We start from the raw sequence: 27,345 nt of genomic DNA, 5'->3' as shown, positions 1-27,345 counted from the left end.
TCAGAATAGCATGACTACAACCAATTGGAACTGTGCTGCAATCACCATGGAGATAGATAAGGGCTGATTTGGTTATGACTGTGTGTTTGTTTTAAAGCTTCTTTCCTCCCTTATCGTCATTGTCTCATGTTGCGGTGTGTTTCTATGGGCACCATCAGTCCTTCCATATCTCTCCCAAATCACCATTCTTTGTGACAGTCTAGGCAGTGATTGCGGCCATGGTACTTCCTACAAACACCAGGATAAACAGTCCAACATGTAAAAGATCCCACAACACTATTCAAAGAGGAGTAGGGGAGTTCTCCCGGCCAATATTTGTTTCTCAACCAACATCAGTGCAACAGATTATCTGGTTATTATCACACTGCTGGTTATAGAACCTTGCTGTGTGTAAGGCGCTATAGAAATGCAGGTTCTTTCCAACTTAGGACAGGGTTTTGCTGCACTATGAATGCCAGACCCAGTTGTGGAGCTTTTGAAATATTATATAGTTGCATAACTGAAAAAAAAGTAATAGCTGAAATGGCAGGGAACTTTCCAGAAAGAGAAATACACATTTTACTATTCTCTTTAAGTTTACTTGCCTTACCATTTTCAGCTGTGAAGCTCAGTATGGAAGTTGTGTCAGGTAAAGAAATTGTGCGATGAGTCACGATAGCTGTAGGCAAAATTCTTTTGCCACATTGGGGAGGAGCGATTCTCTTTGCTATTTTAAGGAGATCATAAAAACATTCATCACAAATAATGAGCAAAGAAAACCTGTAACTCAGGTTATTGATCTCGCTTGTGGACTAAAAAAGCTTCACTCCCTGACATAACTACATAGGATATATGGCGCAGAAACAGGCCATTCAGCCCAACCAGTCCATGCCGGTGTTTATGCTGCACTCAAGCCTCCTCCTGTCTTTCCTCATCTAAATCTAAGCACATAACCCTCTATTCCTTTCTCCTTCATATGCTGGTCTAGCCTTCCCCTAAAAACATCTATACTATTCGCTTCAACCACTCCCTGTGGTAGCGAGTTCCACATTCTCACCATTCTTTGGGTAAAGAGGCTTCTTCTGAGTTCCCTATTGGATTTCTTGGTGACGATCTTATATTAATGGCTCCAGTTATGCTCTTCCCCACAAGTGGAAACATTATCTCTGTATCCACTCTATCAAAACCTTTTAGTGGGAGTTATTAGCGGCGCCGCACCCGAGCGAAAAGTTGCTTGTGCTCCATTAGCGCCCCCGGAGGCACTAACGGGAGGTGCAAACTACCCCAATTTCTCCCCCCTGGATTTCAATCTAGCCCAGACTGATAGGGTAAAAGTCTCCTCTCTACTTGCATTTGGGATCTTACGTGGAATTAATCTGGGCCCATTTCAACACAATTCTAAGTGGATGTCAATCCAAGCCAGACACTACAAAGAAGTGGGAGAATTGTAAAATTGTCAGTCTTCTTCGGATAATTTACAAGTAGGGTTGATGTGGGATATGGTGCAGGTGGAGGTACTCTGCTGAGGTTGGGGCTAATGTACACTGAAGGAAGATTCTGCCTGTGTTAGCAGATTGTAAAGGAATTCTAGAATGTGCTTTTATTTTTGGTAGAAATAGGGAATCTTCAAATTATTATGCTGTTACTGACACACAATGACAAGAAAAAATCTTCTGTCATTGTTTGGGCAGGGGCTGAGGTGGGCTTTCAAGTTAGCCATTGAACCGGTGCTTACCTGATGCAAACATTGATTCCTGAAATGGGAAGCGTTCCATTCCCAGAACCAACATGTTTCTCTGCCGTATATACTATGTAATCCTATGTAACCTTTATTTCCATCATGACCATATGTCAACATTCGGTATTGCACATCTTCTATAATATAAAACCTTGGAGGTCTCCTCACACTAGGTGGCACTGCTGCATTTCCTAGTCATGGCTCCTAAGTCCACCCACACTTTGTTATTTCATCCACTCCCCTCCATCTGATATCCTGTCAGTAGGGTACCACCCTCTACTCCATTTCAGCTATTTGTGGCTGCTTAATTCTGATTTCAGATGTCAAAGCCTATTCACTCCCTCGCAGTTTGGTTTCCTGTCATGAACAAGTAGTCAGGCTTTGAGCACTGCACTCCCAACATCACGACCCCCAACCTTGTGACTCCTTAATCCTCATATTGTGTCAAAACGCTTTATTGCCAATGAAGTACTTTTGGAATGTAATCACTGTTATGATGTGGGAAATGCAGCTGCCAATTTGCACACAACTCCCACAAACCATCATAGGCAGTCCCTCGGAATCGAGGAAGATTTGCTTCCACTCTTAACATGAGTTCTTAGGTGGCTGTACAGTCCAATACGAGAACAACAGTCTCTGTCACAGGTGGGACAGATAGGCGTTGAGGGACGGGATGGGTGGGACTGGTTTGCCGCACGCTCTTTCCGCAGCCTGCGATTGATTTCTGCATGCTCTCGGCGACGAGACTCAAGGAGCTCAGCGCCCTCCCGGATGCAGGCGGTGAAGAAGGCAAATGGTATGTTGGCCTTCATAGCTAGGGGATTTGAGTATAGGAGCAGGGAGGTCTTACTGCAGTTGTACAGGGCCTTGGTGAGGCCTCACCTGGAATATTGTGTTCAGTTTTGGTCTCCTAATCTGAGGAAGGATGTTTTTGCTATTGAGGGAGTGCAGCGAAGGTTCACCAGAATGATTCCCGGGATGGCAGGACTGACATATGAGGAGAGACTGGAGCGACTGGGCCTGTATTCACTGGAGTTTAGAAGGATGAGAGGGGATCTTATAGAAACATATAAAATTCTGACGGGACTGGACAGGTTAGATGCAGAAAGAATGTTTCCGATGTTGGGAAAGTCCAGAACCAGGGGACGCAGTCTAAGGATAAGGGGTAAGCCATTTAGGACTGAGATGAGGAGAAACTTCTTCACTCAGAAAATTGTTAACCTGTGGAATTCCCTGCCACAGAGAGTTGTTGATGCCAGTTCATTGGATATATTCAAGAGGGAGTTAGATATGGCCCTTAGGCTAAAGGGATCAAGGGGTATGGAGAGAAAGCAGGAAAGGGGTACTGAGGTGAATGATCAGCCATGATATTGAATGGTGGTGCAGGCTCGAAGGGCCGAATGGCCTACTCCTGCACCTATGTTTCTATGTTTCCACTTAGGGCGGTCTTTGGCCAGGGACTCCCAGGTGTCAGTGGGGATGTTGCATTTTATCAGGGAGGCTTTGTGGGTGTCCTTGTAACGTTTCCGCTGCCCACCTTTGGCTCGTTTGCCGTGAAGGAGTTCTGAGTAGAGTGCTTGCTTTGGGAGTCTCGTGTCTGTCATGCGAACTGTGTGGCCTGCCCAGCGGAGCTGATCAAGTGTGGTCAGTGCTTCAATGCTGGGGATGTTAGCCTGGTCGAGGACGCTAACGTTGGTGCGTCTATCCTCCCAGGGGATTTGTAGGATCTTGCGGAGACATTGTTGGTGGTATTTCTCCAGTGACTTGAGCTGACTACTGTACATGGTCCATGTTTCTGAGGGTGGGGTGGGGGGGGGCGGGTATACTACAGCCCTGTAGACTATGAGTTTGGTGACAGTTTTGAGGTCCTGGTCTTCAAACACTGTTTTCCTCAGGCGGCCAAAGGCTGCACTGGCACACTGGAAGCGGTGTTGGATCTCGTCGTAAATGCCTGCTCTTGTTGATAGGAGGCTCCCGAGATAAGGGAAGTGGTGCACGTTGTCCAGGGCCGAGTCATGGATCTTGATGACTGGGGGTCAGTGCTGTGCGGCGAGGACAGGCTGGTGGAGGACCTTTGTCTTACTGATGTTTCATACGCCTCAGTAAATACGTCGACTATATCCTGGAGTTCAGCCTCTGTGTGTGCGTAGACGCAGGCGTCGTCTGCATACTGTAGTTCGACGACAGAGGTTGGAGTGGTCTTGGACCTGGCCTGGAGACGACGAAGGTTGTACAGGTTCCCACTGGTTCTGTAGTTTAGTTCCACTCCAGCGGTGAGCTTGTTGACTGTGAAGTGGAGCTTGGCGGCGAGGAAGATTGAGAAGAAGATTGAGGCGATGACGCATCCCTGCTTGACCCCGGTCTGGATGTGGATTGGTTCTGTGATGGATTGGTTGGTAAGGATCACGGCCTGCATGTCATCGTGGAGCAGGCGGAGGATGGTGGCGTACTTTTTGGGGCATCCGAAACGGAGGAGGACGCTCCATAGAGCCTCGCGGTTGACAGTGTCAAAGGCCTTTGTGAGGTCGAAGAAGGCCATGTATAAGGGCTGGCGCTGTTCCCTGCATTTTTCCTGCAGCTGTCGTGCTGCAAAAATCATACCCGTTGTGCTCCGTAGGGGAGGAAATCCACACTGCGACTCCGGGAGGAGCTCCTCGGCCACAGGGAGAAGATGGTTGAGGAGGACTCGAGCGATGACTTTCCCAGTGGCTGATAACAGGGAGATTCCTCTGTAGTTGCCGCAGTCGGACTTGTCCCTTTTTTTAAAGATGGTCACGATCACTGCATCTCTGAGATCTTCCGGCATGCTCTCCTCCCTCCAGATGAGAGAGATGAGGTCATGTATTCGTGCCAACAGTGCCCCTCCGCCATACTTCAGTGCCTCAGCAGGGATTCCATCTGCTCCCGTAGACTTGTTGTTTTTAAGCTGTCTTATGGCTTTTTCTACCTCGTGCAGTGTTGGGGTTTTACTGATGGGGTGGCGGGTAGCATGCTGCGGGATGGAGTCGAGAACACTCGAGTCAAAGGCAGAGTCTCGGCTGAGGAGATCTTTGAAGTGCTCCTTCCAGTGGGCCCTGACTGCCTCGGTGTCCTTGATGAGTGTTTCCCCGTTCTTGGCCGGCAGTGGGGTGGGGCCTTGGATGTTTGGCCCGTAGGTGGCCTTGACTGCAATGAAGAATCCTCGCACATCATGGCTGTCGGCCGCTGCTGTATCTCCTGTGCTTTCTCCATCCACCACCTGTTCTTTAGGTCCCGGGTATTTTGTTGGACCTCAGCCCTGAGCCATTGTGATGCTGCTTTGCTGCTCCCGAGTTGGGTTGTTGTTTAAGGCTCAGAAATGCCCTGCGCTTGCAATCTATTAGCTCTTGAATCTCCTGATCATTCTCATCAAACCAGTCCTGGTGTTTTCTGGTTGAGTGACCGAGCGTCTCTTTACAGGCACTAGTTATGGAGACCTGGAGGGCAGACCAAGCGCTGTGGGCATTCTGTGTCTCGGGGTTATCAAGGCACGCCAGGTTAGCTGTGAGGCGCTGACTGTATAGGGTTCTCTTCGCTGGGTCCTTAAGTGCCCTGCTTTGGGGCTATGTTGATATCAATGATGGATGGGATTAGACGATGGTCCGTCCAGCAGTTGTCAGCTCCTGTCATGGCGCGGGTGATGCGCACATCCTTGCGATCCCTGGCTCGGACAATGACATAGTCGAGCAGGTGCCAGTGTTTGGAGCAAGGGTGTTGCCACGATGCCTTGACTTTGTCTCTCTGGCGGAACAAGGTGTTGGTGATGACAAGTTCATGCTCTAGACATTTTGTTAGGAGGGTACCGCTGGAGTTGGCTTTCTCTACCCCCTCTGCCAATCACGCCTCCCCAGAGGTCTGTGTCCTTGCCGACCCTGGCGTTGAAGTCACCAAGGAGGATCAGTTCGTCACCCGTGGAGACACAGGACAGGGATTTTTCGAGGTTGGAGTAAAAACCCTCTTTGGCCTCATGCATCGAATGTTGGGACGTACGCACTGATGACTGTAGTGCACTATTTCCGGGATAGGGTTAGTCGAAGAGTCAGGAGGCGTTCGTTAGCCCTGCAGGGGGAGTCTTTGAGGCGGTCGACCAGCTCGCTTTTGATGGCGAAGCTGACTCCGTGGAGGTGGCGTTCTTCCTCTGGTTTCCCTTTCCAGAAGAAGGTGTAACCTCCACCTTGTTCTTTGAGCTGGCCTTCCCCTGCCCGCCGGGTCTCGCTTAGGGTGGCGATGTCGATATCAAAGCGTCTAAGTTCCCAGGCAACTATGGCGGTGCGGCGTTCCGGTCTGTCGCTGTTGGGGTTGTCCATGAGGATCCTGATGTTCCAGGTCCCAAACTTCATGTTAAAATGGTAGAAGTTGCCTGTGCTTGAGTTCTTTTAATGTGGGGTGGTCATTGCACACTGGCTACCACACGGGCTTAGCAGAGCAAGGTCTTGGTCCAGTGGCAAGGGGGTCCAAGATGACTGGAGACCAGGCACTGCTGTATAGGCCTAGTTGCCTACGGCGAGATGTTGGCCACACGCTCGGCCCTGGGTAACACCCTTGATGGTAGTGGTCCGAGGCCTGGTTGGGGGCAGCATTGGGAGGGTCAGTGGCCCATTGGGGTTCAGAGTTGGAGGGCAGGGGGGGTCACAGCCATGGCACTCACCACGTGTTGGAGGAGGAAAAGAGGCCAGGTCATCAGTGGGGAAGTCGTCGCTGAATGAGAGATGGGCGGGGGGAAGAGGCCAGCCGACCCGGTCGCCATTGAGGAGGAGGTTGTCTATCACAGCAGGAGGTCCAGCCTTCGCTGAGGAGGCCCAAACTCCGTTGCGGAGGAGAGGCCCGTCTGCCGTCGCTGGAGATGTTCCGATCGCTGCTGGAGGGGTGGTATCATAGAAACATAGGTGCAGGAGTAGGCCATTTGGCCCTTCAAGCCTGCACCAATATTCAATAAGATCATAGCTGATCATTCCCTCAGTATCCCTTTCCTGCTTTCTCTTCATACCCCTTGATCCCCTTAGCCATAAGGGCCATATCTAACTCTCTCTTGAATATATCCAATGAACTGGCATCAACAACTCTGTGGCAGGGAATTCCATAAGTTAACAACTCTCTGAGTGAAGAAGTTTCTCCTCATCTCAGTCCTAAATGGCCTACCCCTTATCCTAAGACTGTGTCCCCTGGTTCTGGACTTCCCCAATATCGGGAACATTCTACCCGCATCTAACCTGTCCCATCCCGTCAGAATCTTGTATATTTCTATGAGATCCCCTCTCAACCTTCTAAACTCCAATGTATAAAGACCCAGTTGTTCCAGTCTCTCCTCATATGTCAGTCCTGCCATCCCGGGAATCAGTCTGGTGAACCTTCGCTCCACTCCCTCAATAGCAAGAACATCCTTCCTCAGATTAGGAGACTAAAACTGAACACAATATTCCAGGTGAGGCCTCACCAAGGCCCTGTACAATTGCAGTAAGACTTCCCTGCTCCTATACTCAAATCCCCTAGCTATGAAGGCCAACATACCATTTGCCTTTTTCACCGCCTGCTATACCTGTATGCCAACTTTCAATGACTGATGAACCATGACACCCAGGTCTCGTTGCACCTCTCCTTTTCCTAATCTGCCGCCATTCAGATTATGTGATCATGTGAGAATGACCAGATAATCTGTTTTAGTAATGTTGATGTTAAAGTGTTTACAAGTGATAAATTGTTTATACTATAAAAATGTAAAGTATTAAATGCCTTAACCTTAAAGTCTCTCAGCTCAGTGCTTATAAATCTTAAGTTTCATTTCAGTGTGGGTGACAAAATCTCTGATCACAGGGAAGTGAAACAGAACAGCAAAACGGAGGAAGCAGTAGTTCCTGGACAACCAGGAAGAACTGCATGAACAAAATATATGATTCAATAAAGTATTAACTATTTCATTGCTTTAAAAAAAACTGAAGCATATTTCAGTACTGCTAAATAGCCTTTTTTTTTGGAGCTAGAAGTTTGGGTTAGAGAGATGGCGAGGAGAATGGGGAAGATGGTAAAGGTAGGAGAGGGGAATGGGGTGATGGTAGGGCATAGGTGAGCGTGGGAAGGGGATAGGAGCAATGCATGCCATGAGAGTGTTTAAGGTTAGTGTGTGGAAGCAAGAATGAGGTGACAATGGAAGGAGAAAGATGGCTTGAGAGGTAGGGGAGAGAGTAGCAGGACTGACAGGAGGCATTTGGATGTTGATGGGGACAGTATTGCATGATCATGTGCTATACTCCGCTGTCCCCCAGTGTTTATGTTTTTCAGCCACATCCCTGATGTTTGTGCTTTTAATCCTAATTCCAGATGTTTGTGTGCTTTAGGCCGCCGCCCAGTTTTACTGTTTTTAAATATCAGTATTTTGGCCAAGCCCACACTGTTCATGTTTCGTTTAGTCACACTTCTGCTCTGGTGATTATTTTCTTAAGTTCTTGAAACTCAAATTTCCACAGGGATTCTTCAGTGGAAGATCGGCAGAACTTCTGGAGAAATGGCCTAAATGCTCAAAAACAGCCCTTTTCATCGTTTCTCCAGGGTTTTTGCCAACCTTCCACCAGAGTTATGGCATGAAAGCAAATTACACGTGTATACACCCTCAAATCCCCATATTCCTCTGTTTTGCTGTTCTGTTTCACTTTCCTGTGATCAAAGATTATGTCACCCACATTGAAATGAAACTTAAAATTTCTAAGCACCGAGCTGAGAGATATTTATCTTTTCCACATCCTTTCCCTCGCTATTGAATTCATTGTATATGTATCAACTTTCTGTCTCCTACTCTCCTGGACGAGGGAGAAACACACAAACTAAGCGAGAGAGAGGGCCACAAACTGGGCGAGGGAGAGAGATGCAAACTGGGCGAGGGAGAGAGACAAACTGGGCGAGGGAGAGGGACAAACTGGGCGAGGGAGAGAGACAAACTGGGCCAGGGAGAGAGACAAACTGGGCGAGGGAGAGAGACAAACTGGGCGAGGAAGAGAGACAAACTGGGCGAGGGAGAGGGACAAACTGGGCGAGGGAGAGAGACAAACTGGGCGAGGAAGAGGGACAAACTGGGCCAGGGAGAGAGAGGGACACAAACTGGGCGAGGGTGAGACAGAGAGAGGGACACAAACTGGGCAAGGGAGAGGGAGAGAGACACAAACTGGGCGAGGGAGAGACAGAGAGAGGGACACAAACTGGGCAAGGGAGAGGGAGAGAGACACAAACTGGGCGAGGGTGAGACAGAGAGAGGGACACAAACTGGGCAAGGGAGAGGGAGAGAGACACAAACTGGGCGAGGGAGAGGGACAAACTGGGCGAGGGAGAGAGACAAACTGGGCGAGAGAGACAAACTGGGCCAGGGAGAGAGAGGGACACAAACTGGGCAAGGGTGAGACAGAGAGAGGGACACAAACTGGGCAAGGGAGAGGGAGAGAGACACAAACTGGGCGAGGGAGAGGGACAAACTGGGCGAGGGAGAGAGACAAACTGGGCGAGAGAGACAAACTGGGCCAGGGAGAGAGAGGGACACAAACTGGGCGAGGGAGAGAGACAAACTGGGCCAGGGAGAGAGAGGGACACAAACTGGGCGAGGGAGAGAGACAAACTGGGCCAGGGAGAGAGAGGGACACAAACTGGGCGAGGGAGAGAGACAAACTGGGCCAGGGAGAGAGAGGGACACAAACTGGGCGAGGGAGAGAGACAAACTGGGCGAGGGAGAGAGACAAACTGGGCCAGAGAGAGAGAGGGACACAAACTGGGCAAGGGTGTGACACAAACTGGGCGAGGGAGAGAGACACAAATTAGGCCAAGGAGAGACACAAACTGGTGAGGGAGAGACACACAAACTGGGCGAGGGAGAGAGACAAACTGGGCGAGGGAGATAGACAAACTGACGAGGGAGAGAGACAAACTGGGCGAGGGGGAGGGAGGGAGACACAAACTGGGGATGGAGAGAGACACGAACTGGGGATGGAGACAAACTGGAGAAGGAGACCGACAAACTGCGATGGGAGGGAAGAGAACAGAAACTGGAAGGAGGGAGAGTTCATGTTGGCCAGTGAGGTGCACTGTTGTAATGTGTTTCTTTACAAGAGTCAAGCTGCTATGGTGCTTCTCCCGGGGAATTGAGCCTCACCTCCTGGATTTCAGCGGTGGGGTGTGGGAGTCAGTGAACTGAATTCTGTTTGTTTTTTTGTTTTATTTATCATTTTTATGACTTGCTTTGTACTGGAAGTCAGAAAATTGTACAAAAACTTTAGTTAGAAGTTACTTATATTGATTTTGTTTTTTTGTTGAATCAGTGGAATTTACTTGGTATTTATTATTGCGGTCGATGCAGTAGAAACATCACAAATAGTTTGGGCTAGAAATTCACCCCCTCAGCACCACTCCATAGCACTATGAAATGACGCTAAAACGCCTGCCGCCGCTCTTTCGTGGCGGTTGCCGCAATGGCCGCTGTTTGCGTCCCTACCTTGTTAATGCCAGTTCATTGGATATATTCAAGAGGGAGTACGGCTAAGCGGATGAAGGGGTATGGAGAGAAAGCAGGAAAGGGATACTGAGGGAATGATCAGCCATGATCTTATTTGAATGCTGGTGCAGGCTTGAAGGGCCGAATGGCCTACTCCTGCACCTATTTTCTATGTTTCCTTTGCGCTGCCTGTAACTGGGAGCACCATGCAGAAAGAAAATGGCGGTGTAGCAACATCAGTTGCCGTGCAACAACGACTTATCACCAATTCAAACTTTGACCAGAGCGCTGAGTTCAGCACTGGATCCTAAGCATGCCAGATTAACTAGTGACGATGTCAGCACCTCTTAAAAGGGACACACACATCTTTCAGGCAAGATTGGATTTAAGCTTTTGGACTGGGTTTTTTGATTTTATTGAAGTAATGGCTTGCTATAATAGATGTTAAAAGTTTTTTTTTTAAAGTGTAAAGGGAATACTGCTGGCTGGCCTCTACAACAGAAAATGCTGCATCCGTGGAGAGAAAAACAGAGTTCACGTCGAGATGCTGCCTGACCTGCTGAGTATTTCCAGCAGTTTTTGCTGTCGTTTCAGATTTACAGCATCCGCTCAGAGTGAAGAGGAAGAAGTCAAAGAGGAGGAAGCCGACAGAAGGATGCAACCCAGGCACCCCCTTTGAAGCCGGGATATCTGGGAAGGAATCATCTGCCTGCGGTACCAGTGACCACAACCCCAATGCCCCTTTCAACATTAGTCCCACACTTTACGTTCCCTCTGGTACTGACCATCACATCGTCCTCTTGGCCACAATGCTGAAATAAAAGCCACCACAAGTCAAAAACTTTCCAATCCAACTTTATACATTTATCCATCCAATATGACATCAAGAAATCAACTCATCACCCTTATGCATTCTCTGAGTGACTGTCTTGTGTGTGCCTTTGCCTATCCTACTGATGTCATGCAATGCTACTCCAGTGACTGCAGCATGGCTGGTGGAAGGCTGCTGACTTTCAGTGGGGGACACTGCAAAAATGCCTTGCTGATCAACGTTGAGAAGCTCGTGGCTGGGAGTGTGATATCAATAATCTTCTTGTTCTTCTTCACTCTCCTCTTCTTGGTCACCCATTGTCTGGGCTGGCTGCATTTCTTGCATGTGTGAAATAAGGCACAAGGGTGGAGTTGTGGTAAGGGGAGGGTGGGAAAGCAAGAGGGAAAAGCAGTGCTTGTGTGAAGGAGGATAATGGATGAGGATACCATTATCTTGTGTCCTTTCAGCCCCGCCATTGATCATGGGCTCAGCCATGCTCCTGCCAAGAATGGCCTGCACCATTTCCTCCAAGGAGGCGAGGTGAAGCAAGGAATGGGAAATGTGCCTCGTGATTGTTGGTAGGTAAGTGATTGGGGGTGGGGGGTAGGGGTCGTGCATTAAGAAGTGTGTGAGGCTAGTGCTGCAGTTGGTAGGAGAGGGCTTTGAAAGATACATTCACTGACCTTGACCAGTGGTCTGAGGTCATAAAGCTTCTTTGGGCACTGGAGCCAGGTGGTGAGGGCAACACTGCCAGCAGTGACTATTTCAGTCATGTATTCCTCCCCACATTCTTCTTTCTGGAGGGAATCCTGGCCCCTGTGTGTAGAGGATATCTCTTGCAGTATTGGCCCCTTGCACAAAGCTGCAGTGGTGCATGTGAGACCCGGGGTACCCCTTATTTGGCTTACTGAGCTGTGTGTTAGTGCTGAAACTAGCATTTGAAGTACAGGGACAGGCTTCTCTTACTGGCTCCCCCACAACTTAAGTTTCCAGTTTTTTTTTTTAAATGGGGCTGAATAACAGACTCCTGATCCTAAAATCACAACCCAAACTTCAAAATAATTTCTGGTTATGGCTAAGGCAGTGCTAAATTGCAGGGCTGGATTCTCGCCCACAACTCGGGAGAGCCCTGTCATTTAAAATTCAAATGTTTTAAATAGTTTTCCCCAAAATGAGGTAGGGAGAGAAATGAAGGCTTACAGCAGAGATTCCACTTCCATATTCTATTCATAAAGAACACTTACTCCACTTTAGTAAAGTCGACTAGTGCACCTACCTCACCCCATCTGATGCTGAAACCTTCATGTGTCTAATGTCTATCACCTCCAACATCTGTTACTCCAACTCCTATTGACCGACTCCCATCCTCTAAACTTCAGCTTATCGAAAATTCTGCTGCCCGTATATAATTCTCACCGAGTCCAGTTTCCCATCACTCCAATCTTTGCTGACCTACATTGGCTATTGATCTCCATATGCTTCAAATTTTAATACTTATCCTTGTAATTAAAAAACAAATACTTGCATTACTATAGCACCTTTCACAACCTCAGGACATTCCAAAGTGCTTCATAGCCAATGAATTACTCTTGAAGTGTAGTCACTGTTGTAATGTAGGAATCCCTCTATAACCTCACCCCTCCCGATCTCTGTAGCCTCCACTATTTCGTGCTTATCCTCCAATTCGAGCTCATTATAGTTATCACCTCTTCTCTGACTGCCCTTACTTTTGAAGTACTGCAAAGTATTTCTGCCCATTGTTTTGCATCTGCAGATACGCTTTATTTCCATGGCTCTCTGCCTCTCGACGCGCCCCAATTCCCATTCTTCTTGCTCTGGCCTCTTGTGCATCCCACCCCCTCCCTCCCTTCATCCCACGACTGTCATTTATGTTTTCAAGCCCCATACTCTACAATTCACTCCTTGAATTCTTAAGATCCTCCTTAAAACCCAAGTCTTTAACCAAGCTTTTGGTCACTTCAGATCTCTGTCGGCATCCATTTTTTTTTCCTTTTGTGCCTTTAAGCACCTTGGAATTTTTTTTTCCAACATTAATGGCACTCTGCAAATACAAGTTGTTGTTGACACATATGGCAGTAGTAACAACACTGGGGGAGTATTAAATAGGTAAGAGCAGCATGTTAAGCTTCACTAGCAATATTCTGTGCAGACTCAGTAATGTTGAAGTGCAGCTTAAATTTCCAGAATGAACATGGAGGTCATAATCTTGAGAGCTTGCTTGATCTCTTTTAGTGTTCAAATGATTAAATTCTTTCATAGCGCAGGTCATTCACTTGAAATCTATTGATCTGCATGGCTTGGCTATATTGAGTCCAGGAACAAGAACCTGATTTTCTGTATAACCTTGCACACTTTGTAAAAAGCACCGAAGCAGCCTAATAGAACCAAACTTTTGAGGATTCCCAATCTCAACAGTTGTCCCAGCCATCCTTACCACATACTTCTAATGTAGATTCGATGCAATCACTTATGTTGCATGGGTTAAAGCTGCAGTAAATTTTAATGAGTTTACATGGGGGAAGAGACTGTTCACCTGCTCAGAGTGTGGGAAGGGATTCACTTGGTCATTCGACCTGCTAAAACACCAGCAAGTTCACAATGCGGAGACACCGTTCACCAGCTCAGTGTGTGGGAAGGTATTCACTCAGTCACCCAACCTGCTGAGACACCAGCAAGTTCACAAGTGACTGCAGGGGTTGGATTTCACATCCCTACTGAATCATATGCATTCATCTAATTGCCGTTTGTTTCTGCTGATATTAATAACCCTTCAACTATGCTGGAGTTTAATATTTCAAATAACAGTGTGTCGATATTTGATGTCTCCAAAATAAGAGACGACTAATTGATGTTACTGACTGCTCCATTTTTGATCGGGGTGGAGGAGGTGAGAGATCGGGGCCCAGGAGAGACATGGGCCATGGGGCAGCACGGGTCAGCCCACACTGCGATCTGTGGATAGTAGGAGCATGTGTGCGCACTAGGTCCGTGCAGCATAGCTTGGTCTCCTATTGTCTTGGTTATCCCTTGCCACTGGATCAAGACCTTGCTCTGTCAAGCCCGTGTAGTGGCTGCCCACGTTAAAAGAATCCACGCAAAGGCATCTTCCACCCTTCAATATATAGTTCGGGACCTAGAATATTGAAACACCTGTGAACTCATCCCTTTTTAGGGTGGAAGTGGGTCATCCTCAACACGAGGGACTGCCCAATTCTAAATTTTAACATGATGCTATGGGTGCACAGCATGTTCCAACAGGCCCACTTAAAACAGATGCTATTTTACAAGTGCATAATCTGGCTTAAACATGAATATCAGCATGACAGTAATAAGATCACACCTGACACAAAAACACAAGATTTGCTGCAGATAACTTTTAATTAGAAAATATATTAGGCACATCATCTATCCAGATTTACAGAGTACAAAATTATCCACAGAAGACAGAGAAATTTACATCCCTTCACATATACTTTTTATTAAAAAAAAAATCAAGTCCCTTTCAGTAATCTTGACAGCAGTTATTTTTTTTTAAATCCAAATGTTCTATCCCCTCTCGTGTTCTCCTAATCCCATCATCAGCAAAGTACATACATGTTCCACACAGTGCTTCACAAAACATTTCTTTAAGGCCATCTCTGCAACAATTGCATTTCTTAACCTCTGGCATAAGATAGAACTTTGAATCCAGAGTCTTAAGCAAATTGACTAAAGTCCTTCAAAACCACCTGCACAATTTCATAACATGATGGCCAAGAGCCTTGGTTTCCACCAAGATCCTGATAGACTAGTGGCGGGGGGGCCAGTACAGATTTCTCCCTGGCCAACTCCTCTTTACTATTATCCATTTGCACTTTGATTAATGTCAACATAAACTAATACTGGTGCACCTTAAGAGATAGCAAACATTTCAGAACCTGATGAGCAGGTTATGGCCATGAACATTTTTGTTGTTGTGAAGCTGTCAACAGTGTATCAAAAAATTTGGAGGCAAGAGTGAAAAAAGGTAATTCGGCTATCTTCCTACTATGTTCAAAAATAAATACCAATTACCAACATCATCTTTTTCTTTCACCACCGACATACCTAGACAAGTTAGATTAATGTCTACCATCATAAACCTAAATCAATATCCTGTGACAAAGTCACTTTCCATCTCTCCATAGGACACTGGCTGAAGACTTTTAGCATCTCCAGCAGAGGAGGAAGAATGATTACAAGGTGCCAGTACAGAATGGAGCACCCATTCTGAATGCCACTATTCTAAGTATATTAGTGATGGACAGAAACACATTTTACAAAAAGTTACAAAACAATTTACTGGACTCAGCTTTCTGGATTTATTAAGGACTGTAGTTTCTTTAATTCAGATTGAAACAACTTAAAGTCGTCGATCAATTCTTTTTTTAATACCATGTGGTGAGAAAGGCAAAAAAGTAGAGTTCTAGGAATTAGATATTATAGATGTTGGTGCCTACATAATACCTTCTATGTTTGGAAATGATTAGATTACAATATCACTTTAGTTGAAATGGATTTGAAAGCTGATCTCGGTCAGGCAGTGTCCAAGACAGATTCAGTGCTCTTGTGGATTCGCCATGGCCGGATACATCGATTCAGGTGGGCAGGCATCGTACCAGAGCAATTGGGTGGAAAAACACTTACAAAAGCGGCCAACACAGTTATTTTACATCTACAGACAAAAGGCAACTGTTTATTTTATTGCCATAAATAAAAGACCTGTTGTTGGAACAAAAGATGTGCTCCATTCTCTTAGAAAAGTTTAGGGAACTGCATCGAAATAAAAAAATACATTATGAATTGAAATGAAAGGCTCATGAATACAAACTATGCCCAGATTGTTGGATCACGTTTTGTAAACCTGCCATCCACCTCATGCCCACGTAACCTTGATAAATGTTTCTAAATGTACAGGTAAACGAGGACAGGAATACAATACAAAAGACTACGAAGGTTGGTTACATGTTCAATACTTGGACATACTGTGCGTAAGCACTGTTGGTTTGGGTCTTATACACAGCATCAACACTTGTTCCAGTACAGGCTATACATAAACTACAATTGGAGTATTTCAGTCGTAATTATAGTCCCACCCCTACTTCCGTCAATCAGATCATTCATTGTTCCTGTTAACACAAGTTAGTTATTGCTGCTTAATTGCACCTTTTAACATTAAGAAATGTTAGTACAGGTATGTGTTGAATGCAGCAAAGGAATTTTAAAAAAGCCAAATGCTTTACTGTCTGAAAATGCTACTGATGTTAGCCAGGAGACATAGCCATGTGGCAAAGATTTTTAAAAGCTTAAAGTACAGCCAAAAACCAATCAGAATACACCACTGCTCAAATAAATGACTAAATAGATGAAATGTGTTGGGTAGGTGTCAACATCACCAATGGTACCAATAAAGACATGGATAGGCAGGTATAGCTCTGGTATGTGCAGAGTAGTAATTTAACAATAGTGTTGCTAAGGGAAAAAACACTACTTTGACTGAGAGGCAGAGATAGGAAACATTCAGTGCCCATTTTTTAAACCACAAAATGTTCCTAGACCGGCTGGCAGGCAGGTGCACACATACAAACACACAGGGTAACTATATATTTCCTGAAAATTAGCATTGCAATACACACAAACCAAGAGCAACAGACAGACTATGAATGTAACTAAACAAAGAGGATCACACAGATTAGCTCCACAATGGGGTGTAGGCCCCACACACATGGTAGGCAAACTAAACTAAATTCAATGTAGTATCAACATCAGTCCAGCATTAAGTAAACCCCTCCCCCCATTACTGTTCCACAGATAGGAATGTATTGTGTGCAACTTGCCATTAGAACAGATCTGTAATGGGCTGGATCTTTACCCTTTTGGGTACGGATCCTTACAGCTTCAAAAAGAGAACATAATCTCAGTCACACAATACCTGAAGCAAAACTTCACTTTTTAAACACAACATAAAATTATTGGATAATAGAAGCATTTCTAAAATTTAAATTTGGAAAAAGAGATGTATGCAAGTCTTGCCCTCAGAATGGATTGGTGAGAAATTGTAGTAGATGCTCCATACTACAGCACCTGTGTTAAAACATTAAAAATTAATTCATCACTTCACATAAAATTCTAGATTTAACATTATAAAGTCAGTATGTGGCAGTACAGCTATATGTTTACTAAAGCTTTAAGAAGTGCCAATATTCTCCAGCAAACTAAGTAAATTCTGAGATGTGAGTGAAAGGGTTGAATCAGAAGGGCCAATTTAATTCCTAGAAGTTAGGGTACTGAAAACGAACATTATTTTAGATATAATCTTAACAAGTTATACAAATGCCCTTGAGAAGTCTCCTGTATTTAGATTACTGTTGACAACAGTTTCACATCGATTGGCTAATTGAAAGCAAGGTCAATAATTACACAAAAATCTTTTGCTAATGCACATTTATTGTGTAGACATTTTAGATGTCCCAATGTGCATTACTTTATTGACATTAAAATCAGTGACATTCATTACTCCATTTACTTAATTTATTTAGATCACTTTGAAAGCTTTAATTTTGTTACATTAGTCACCTGACCACATTATTTTGTGTCACTGAGAAATTTAATGACCACAGTACTCTCCTCCATACTGTTTCTGATGACTCCATGACACTGCCCTCTCCCAGAACATTTTTCATTTGTCAGCACTTTCTTTTGCTGCCAATTTTCAATCAATTTTGCTAATTTGCCATTAATTCCATGAGCCTCAACAGTCATTCAAAGATTCAGAAAATTCAAATTGGTAATATCTATTACATAGTTCCTGTCCAATAATTCAGTCACCTCCTCAGAGTTCCAGAGGATTTCAGAGACATAACCTATTGCTTATTGTGAAAGTGCACGCGTAGAAAAATACCACTAAAAATAAACAAGAATCTGGGTTTTATACATAGCAGCATTGACTATAAAAGCAAGGAAGTGATGTCTGGTTTGTACAAACCATTCATTAGGCCAAAGCTGAGTACCTGACACTCCCACTAAAAAGGATATTAGAGCCACAGCAAGGATACAACAAAGATTCACGAGAATTACACCAATAAATAAGAGATAATACTGATTAAGACAGTCTTGAAAAATAGGGACTTTTTTCAGTGGAACAGAGAAGTTAAGACACTCATTGGATTGGAGAAGTTTTCAAAATTCTGAAAGGTTTTGAGAGAATAGTGGAAGAGTAAATTGTTTCTACAGGCTGGCAAATTGGTAATAAGGGGTCATCACAAGTGCAGCAAACATGGCTACTGAGGCGAGACTACCATTTGAAGGGAACTGAATAAGTATTTTCAAATGAATGTAAAAAGATAGGAAAATTAGGTAACTCCAGTTGAAACTGAATAGCCTTTGTTGCTGAAATTTTTATTATAGTACAGTACTTTTAAAGGATGAGAATACCCATGTCTGCAGCAGAATAGTCAAATATTCTTCCTCATTCAATCTCCAAATTAAATTTAAATTTTACAGCACAAAAGGAAGCCATTCCCATCGTTTCTATGCATTTCGTCCCATTCCCGTCCTTTCAAATATTTATCCATTTTCCAGTTTTAAATTATTTTTGATTCTGATAGGGGATTCTATGCATTAACAACACTGTTTAAAAAAAAGTGTCTCCAAACCTTACTTCATTTTTTTTTGCTGATCTTGAATTGATGCGCTCTAGTTACGGACTCATTGAGCAGCAGAAATACTTTCCCCCTAATTTACCAGGTCACAACCCCTCATAATTGCTCTTAACCTTCTTTGCTTCAATGAGAAAAATAAGAGTCCTAGTTTCTCGAGCATCTCATAACTAATCTTATGTTCCTGGTATCACTTTAGCATCCTCTACATGGGCTTGACATCCGTGTTAAAATAAGGCAACAATCTAACTAGATGAATAATTCTAAATCGTATTATGGATTTTTAAACTTACCAAAATGTTAGCCCGATTGGTCTATAATTACCTGGTTTATTTTTACGTTTCACCAATTTTTCTTAGTAATAGTTCCTTATCTACAATTGTCCACGCCAATGGTCCATCATTTCCTTCTCTTCTTACCCGTTCATTTCTACTAAAACACTCGAGACAGATTACTCATTTAGTATCTCCATCACTCCTTCGTACCCGATGAGATTTATTTTACACCAGACCTTACCATTTCTTCAACTACTATAACATCCTTTATAATTTCTCTGTTATCTGACAGCCTTTCTTCAAAACTTTCCTTAGCCTTTCTATTTTCTGCTTTTCTTCTATGTACCACTTACATTTTCTTTTGTCAAATGCTATTTTAATTTTAATTTCTCTACTCATCAAACGAATGACATCAAAGCAGCACAAACATTGTAAACAACTCTAAACCAAGGTTAAGAGGTCAGCTTGGAACACAGCAGCACTCACAGCCCTTCTCATCCTGAACCATTTAATGCTGATACGTGATAAAAAGCATTCAACTTATTCCTTGTAACTGCTTTGCAGGTAGCATTGAGAGAAACATTTCTCCAACTTGACCAATTAAGTGATCATTACACAAATAGGCTCCAACATTCCCTTATAATTTCTGTTCAGCAACAAAATATAAAATGTAGTCAGATCTATAAACCAATTGCTGAATTTGTGTTTAGTGGCAAGTTTGCTGAAGTTTCTGTCACCAGATAGAACGAACTATTCTGGATTAGCAAATGCTTTTTATTCTTTACATCTGAAATACTAAGGTGCCAATCAAATCACTAGCACTACTTTCTAATGTTGTAGATGGTGAAACCTGTCTTGAACATGGAACATCACAAAGGCATCTGCAACAGGCCAAGTAATGAGGACTAAGTCTTAGAGGCTGTGTGCAGGGACAATTTCCAGTTTGATAGTATAGTATAATTTCAATATGGCAGTTCAAGGAAAAACAAAGAGGATTCCTTTCCGATGGTCACATTACATTTCAGTATTTGAGTGAGTGGTTCATTGCAAATGCCACAAAACCACTCAGTGGTGCTTTAGAGGTGCTCATGAAATCAAACTGTGCACTGATTGAAAAGTAAAATCCAATCTTGCTTGAAAGGTATATACACAAAAGGCTCTCTGCAGTTCACAGTGGAGTAGTATGGAGTCTCTGATGTACTGGAAATGTATTCACGTATATACATACACGTGCACATGTGTATGTACTAATTCACAACTGCTAGTCATACAACACATTCACAAGTGGTAACAAAAAAAAAAAAATCACAGTAACCTTTATCAGCAAGAGGTGAAAATCAAGAACACTTCGTTATAAATAAAAAAAATCCTTCAAATTAGTGTTTCTTCCAGTGGAACCATCCGGACTTCTCCCATTGGGTTAATTCTCCAAAAATATACAGACAACTGAAGAGGCTGGAAAACAAGTGACCTGTGAACTGACCAGGGCACAACTCAAGAAATGGTGGCATGCCATGGTACAAGTGCACTTGGTTTCTATTTTTTTTTTTTTTTTAAACACTATGCATCCATTCATTCCTCCTGTCTTGGTCCTACCCAGTTCATATAGCAGTTCACTAGTCGCACTCCTCAATCACGGGCAACATGGATTGTCAATAACCAGCATCACGTCAATCCCATAAACTTCAAGCAGGTCCATCAGGAAGATGCGATCCCCCTGGGGGTCCAACCCCATACTCCTTACGTGGTCAGCTGTCAGCGTTTTATCTTGGCACGCTGAAACTTCCAGCAACATCTGGAAAATGCGATTATTCTGTTCCATGAAAAACCTGCAAGCAAAAGAAACCATCAGGACAAGATTAGCCAGCTATCTGGCCAAACAGCCTCAAGGCACAATGCAGTAGCAAGTCCTTAAGGGGATGCCAGTTACAGAAAAATAAGGCTCACAACTTTGACTTCTTTTGTTGTGAGACACAAGCTCTGATTAGAGCCCTTCCAAGGTCTGTATGAGAAACATTAAGAGTCACAGATGAGACTAAACAAATCCCTCTACATCAGCAACTAGGAGAGCAGGAATGAATTATTGATATTCATTCGTAGAAACTTCCTTCAATCCATGAAAGACAAGAGGACCTTCCTCATCCCTCCAAGATTTGTACATTTTTATTTTCCTTAATGGCCTTATGCTGCAATAACTTATGAATTGGAACACATGTACAGACCCTTGATCTAATTATAACATTCCCCATCAATCCTTTGTCTAATTTTCCTGAGGGCACCACAGCTTCCTGAACCCAATATTGCACATTATCACAGTTTTTTTTCTTAAAAAGCTGCTTCAATTTAATAGTTGAAATGGTCTGAGACTGGGCAATTTTATTTGATGTCCAATGTGCTGTGTTAGAATTCATTTGTACTGGAGTTCTGCCTTTCCTGACACACTGAGGTCTCAAACTTATTTCTTCCCTCTCACCCAATAAGTGCATATTGTTAGCTACTTACATAATGAACAGGTCCTCTTCATTGGTATTGCAGTCTCCCCCCACCTCCTGAGAATAAAGTAGCATTTGCCTGTTGGAAAGATTTACATGGCAAGTAAATAGTAGACCTTCAGCAGGCCTGCATACACAATTCAGCCTGCCATATCAGAGTAATAACAAGTATTCATGGGACAAAGGTACTCGGATTGGCTGAGTGAAGCAATACACTGAGCACTATAGGCCAGGAGTGTCCATGCTCAATCTCTGGTCTATCCTGAGGCAGCAGTAGGGGTGCAACAATTGCCTAAGGTATCCCTGGATTTGAGGAAAATGGGGAAAGGGGATTGGGGGGAGGGGAAGAATTGGTGGAGAAAAATAAAACTGGGGGGGGGAAAAAAGGGATTTTTGTTTACCTCTGGTCATTGAGCTTGCGATACTTGTCCTTATCTGCACTGTTTACCTTCAGCAGTTGCTGCAGGTGCTCACGGTCTGTTTTCACATTTTGGTTATCGACATAAACATCATACAAATCTTTCTTTTCCTCAAATATCTTTTCTGTTGTGCCTTAAAACATTAAATGTAATTTGTTATCCACTTGTTCAAAATGGGGCTCTTGAAGACCCAGCTTACATTTAAATGTAAAAATTCTCCCTCAAATTGCATAAAAATCTTATGGACATGTGCTGAGAGCTTGCAATCAAATAGGACAAAATGGATGTTATAATGTACAATATGCTAGAATGCTGCCCTCTGTTACGTCTTCACAGGTGATTACAGATATGCTAGGAGGTAATGTAAGAATCTCTCATACTTACAGGCCACATAAGACACCTCAGTCTCCAGGGTTTCTATATCTGCTACACTGATGTAAAAGTAAGGCTTGGATTCAGGGACTCCTACAATCCCAGGCAGTGAAACATTCGCTAGACAGCAACAGCAGTAAACTAGAATTGGGCAGGCATGGGGGAGGAAACAGACACAGAAACATGAGATAATTCAGTCTAGTGTTGGGTTGGAATTGGGGGGGGGTGGTGGAGGGAGGCACAAAACATTGGGTTATGCTCATTGATAACAAAAGGGTCACTGGACAGCCATCAAGAATGTGAAGATTTATCAACAACCTCACCATTGCTGGGCCAATGTGAATACAGACCATGGGACAAATGTCAAACCATTCTGGTCTGCATGACCACAACAACTGCAAATTTAGCCACTGTGATATTAAGTCCCAGGAATACCCATTTTATGTTCTCTACAATATTGCATACTTCACATATCTAAATTTAATGAATATTTTTATTTCTACACAAGCAAAAATAAAATTAAGATGACTCTACTCACTGTTTGTGGTTATGATCAGTCACAATTAAACATGCTATTAGGTTTGCGAGGTTTCTGCCAGATGACTTCAGCAGGCACCTTGCAGTAACAAAGTAACTCACGTCAATAACTGGCATTTGGCAATTATGGAGCGAACAGTCACTGTTACAAGTGGTAGAATAACCTGTGCTTCATCTGGTCATTTCTTAGCAGTACAGAGACTATGAAGTGTAAGCCAAGTTAAAAGACAACTGCAATCAAAATACGCACCTCTATAGCAGACCACTCCAACCGGAGGTGGTGAGAAAATCAAAATCCGTTTCCTTAAAAGTGCAAACTTCCAAATGACCATTATCTGTTCCCCGAAAAACTTGATGAACTGCGACATACATCCTGCAGGATGAGTGATCTGTTTCCAAGATAAGAATTTCAGTAACATTTCCATAAAATTACTTGTTAGTTTATGAACTTAATAAAGCTTCTCGCAGAAAATTCTTAAACAATGAGTAATTCCAACTCTGTGACGTATCACTAGGTATGTTTTAAGCAAGAGTCAGTGTTCATACCCCAAGGTTTGTTTTACTGTAAATTCCCTCCATGGACAGGAGCTGATCTTGGATATAACAGTGTGTCCGGAAAGCTAAGTCAATTATTGGAAACACAATAGAATGCGGGTCAAAGAAAGTGAAATTAGCCAATCTCAGGCAAAACCTGTGAGAGAAGTTGACCTATCCTGGATTCCACCATGTTTACTGAATGCTGATATAATTTCACTCATGCTCACTCCCCCTTTACATCGGCATTTTATCCATTCTGAAAAGCAGACGCTGCTACATAAGGGCAATCTGGTTTGCCCTTCATAATGAACAGAATTCAGATGTGGAGGGAAGCTAGATTGGCAAATGTAAAGTAATGTTTGAATCTTGTTCTTAATTGGGAGATGTTCTTTTTGACATATCAGTATAGCATTTAGCCACCATAGGCTGTTCATCCTCAGTACTGGATTATCCTGTGAGTCACCTGTGCCAAATCTTTCATTAAAAAAAGACATTCTACAGAAGGGAATTTTCAGATATGATCCCCTCTGATACGGGCTTCTTATGCACCCTCCCTTCCCTTTACTCTATTAGAGGCCTTGCTTTCAACTGTCTAGGCCTAATTTCTGGAATTCCCCTCAGTAAACCCTTGCATCTCCACACCACTCCTTTTTTAAGGCACTCCTTAAAACCCACCTCTTCGACCAAGCTTTTGGTCACCTTGCTTACTAACTCCTTCTTTGTCTTTTTTGATTATGCCTCAGTGAAGTGTCTTGGGATGTTTTTCTACATTAATGGTGCTATAGAAATATAAGTTGTTGTCAATTTTAATTAACATTGCCTTTTAAATGGTGTTCCACATGTACTCTATGGAGAAATGAACTAGGTTCTCAAGACATAAAAGCAAAATACTACGGATGCTGGAAATCTGAAATAAAAACAGAAAATGCTGGAAATATTCAGCAAGTCAGGCAGCATCTGTGGAGAGAGAAATAGAGTTAACGTTTCAGGTTGCTGACCCTTTGTCAGGACTGGAAAAAAGAGATGCAACATATTTTTAAGCAAGTAGGGGCAGAGAAAGGCGGGTGGAGGAAAGAACAAAAGGGAACGTCTGTGGTAGGATGGAAGGCAGGAAAGATTAAGAGACAAAAGGGATGATGGTGCAAGGCAAAAGGAGATGGTAATGAGACAAGTTAAGAAACAAAAGATGAGTCTAGATAGGGTGTAAATGGAAATGGCAAGTGCCATGTGAAAAAAAATAGGGGCTGAGGTTATGGTCTGAAATTGTTGAACTCGATATCGAGTCCAGAAAGCTGTAAACATAGAAACATAGAAAATAGGTGCAGGAGTAGGCCATTCGGCCATTCGAGCTGCACCACCATTCAATAAGATCTTGGCTGATCATTCACCTCCGAACCCCTTTCCTGCTTTCTCTCCATACCCCTTGATCCCTTTAGCTGTAACTCCCTCTTGAATATATGCAATGAACTGGCATCAACAACTCTCTGCGGTAGGGAATTCCACAGGTCAACAACTCTGAGTGAAGAAGTTTCTCCTCATCTCAGTCCTAAATGGCTCACCCCTTAGCCTTAGGCTATGTCCCCTGGTTCTGGACTTCCCCAACATCAGGAACATTCTTCCTGCATCTAACCTGTCCAGTCCCGTCAGAATCTTATGTTTCTATGAGTTCCCTTTTCATCCTTCTAAACTCCAGCGAATACAGGCCCAGTCGATCCAGTATGTCAGTCCTGCCAACCCGGGAATCAGTCTGGTGAACCTTCGCTGCACTCCCTCAATAGCAAGAACATCCTTCCTCAGATTAGGAGACCAAAACTGAACACAATATTCCAGGTGAGGCCTCACCAAGGCCCTGTACAACTGCAGTAAGACCCCCCTGCTCCTATACTCAAATCCCCTAGCCATGAAGGTTAACATACCATTTGCCTTCTTCACCACCTGCTGTGCCTGTATGCCAACTTGCAATGACTGATGTACCATGACACCCAGGTCTCGTTTCACCTCCCCTTTTCCTAATCTGCCGGCATTCAGATAATATTCTGCCTTCCTGTTTTTGCCACCAAAATGGATAACATCACATTTATCCACATTATACTGCATCTGCCCTGCATTTGCCCACTCACCTAACCTGTCCAAGTTACCCTGCAGCCTCTTAGCATCCTCCTCACAGCTCACACTGCCACCCAGCTTAGTGTCATCTGCAAACCTGGAGATATTACACAAAATTCCTTCATTTAATTCATTAATGTATATTGTAAATCGCTGGGGTCCCAGCACTGAGCCCTGCGGCACCGCACTAGTCACTGCCTGCCATTCTGAAAAGGACCCGTTTATCCCGACTCTCTGCTTCCTGTCTGCCAACCAGTTCTCTATCCACGTCAGTACATTACCCCCAGTAATTTTGCACATCAATCTCGTGTGTGGGACCTTGTCAGAAGCCTTTTGAAAGTCCAAATACACCACATCCACTGGTTCTCCTTTGTCCACTTTACTAGTTACATCCTCAAAAAATTCTAGAAGATTTGTCAAGCATGATTTCCCTTTCATAAATCCATGCTGACTTGGACCGATCCTGTCACTGCTTTCCAAATGCGCTATTTCATCTTTAATAATTGATTCCAACATTTTCCCCACTATTGATGTCAGGCTAACTGGTCTATAATTACCTGTTTTCTCTCTCCCTCCTTTCTTAAAAAGTGGTGTTACATTAGCTACCCTCCAGTCCATAGGAACTGATCCAGATTCACTAAGGAGGACACAAACAATCTTCCGGATATAAAAAGGGTCAGAGGGTCTAATAAGAAGGAGGAACTGAGGGAAATCCTTATTAGTCGGGAAATTATGTTGGGGAAATTGATGGGATTGAAGGCCGATAAATCCCCAGGGCCTGATGGACTGCATGCCAGAGTACTTAAGGAGGTGGCCTTGGAAATAGCGGATGCATTGACAGTCATTTTCCAACATTCCATAGACTCTGGATCAGTTCCCATGGAGTGGAGGGTAGCCGATGTAACCCCACTTTTTAAAAAAAGGAGGTAGAGAGAAAATAGGGAATTATAGACCGGTCAGCCTGACATCAGTAGTGGGTAAAATGATAGAATCAATTATTAAGGATGTCATAGCAGCACATTTGGAAAGAGGAGACATGATAGATCCAAGTCAGCATGGATTTGTGAAAGGGAAATCATGCTAAACAAACCTTCTGGAATTTTTTGAGGATGTTTCCAGTAGAGTGGACAAGGGAGAACCAGTTGATGTGGTGTATTTGGACTTTCAGAGGGCTTTCGACAAGGTCCCACACAAGAGATTAATGTGCAAAGTTAAAGCACATGGAATTGGGGGTAGTGTGCTGACGTGGATTGAGAACTGGTTGGCAGACAGGAAGCAAAGAGTAGGAGTAAATGGGTACTTTTCAGAATGGCAGGCAGTGACCAGTGGGGTACCGCAAGGTTCTGTGCTGGAGCCCCAGCTGTTTACATTGTACATTAATGATTTAGACGAGGGGATTAAATATAGTGTCTCCAAATTTGCGGATGACACTAAGTTGGGTGGCAGTGTGAGCTGCGAGGAGGATGCCATGAGGCTGCAGTGACTTGGATAGGTTAGGTGAAGTATAATGTGGATAAATGTGAGGTTATCCACTTTGGTGATAAAAACAGAGAGACAGACTCTTATCTGAATGGTGACAGATTAGGAAAAGGGGAGTTGCAACGAGACCTGGGTGTCATGGTACATCAGTCATTGAAGGTTGGCATGCAGGTACAGCAGGCGGTTAGAAAAGCAAATGGCATGTTGGCCTTCATAGCGAAGGGATTTGAGTACAGGGGCAGGGAGGTGTTACTACAATTGTACAGGGCCTTGGTGAAGCCACACCTGGAGTATTGTGTACAGTTTTAGTCTAACTTGAAGGAGGACATTCTTGCTATTGAGGGAGTGCTGCAAAGGTTCACCAGACTGATTCCCAGGATGGCGGGACTGACATATCAAGAAAGACTGGATCAACTGG

The 27,345-nt window shown here is 43.9% G+C and overlaps 1 protein-coding gene across 5 annotated transcripts in view; it reads right to left on the bottom strand.

The window, feature by feature from the left end:
* Positions 1-14,393: 14,393 nt before the first annotated feature.
* dennd11 (DENN domain containing 11) overlaps positions 14,394-27,345 on the bottom strand; it is a 35,783-nt gene continuing 22,831 nt past the window's right edge. For 2 of the 5 annotated variants that reach the window (XM_070900430.1, XM_070900432.1), the window contains 5 exons: positions 23,056-23,194; positions 22,281-22,409; positions 21,879-22,029; positions 21,488-21,556; positions 14,394-20,814 (listed from right to left, as the gene is read on the bottom strand). In XM_070900430.1, the coding sequence (XP_070756531.1) occupies positions 20,619-20,814; positions 21,488-21,556; positions 21,879-22,029; positions 22,281-22,409; positions 23,056-23,194 (684 nt within the window). In that variant the 3' untranslated portion in view covers positions 14,394-20,618. The remainder of the gene's footprint in view (positions 20,815-21,487; positions 21,557-21,878; positions 22,030-22,280; positions 22,410-23,055; positions 23,195-27,345) is intronic. The other 3 variants (XR_011596761.1, XM_070900431.1, XM_070900433.1) reach the window with 3 other exon arrangements.

Source organism: Pristiophorus japonicus, chromosome 15 (assembly GCF_044704955.1).
Source record: "Pristiophorus japonicus isolate sPriJap1 chromosome 15, sPriJap1.hap1, whole genome shotgun sequence".
NCBI classification, from domain to species: domain Eukaryota; kingdom Metazoa; phylum Chordata; class Chondrichthyes; family Pristiophoridae; genus Pristiophorus; species Pristiophorus japonicus.
The sequence above is the reverse complement of the archived record's forward strand: the minus strand, read 5'-3'. Positions and strand labels throughout refer to the sequence as shown.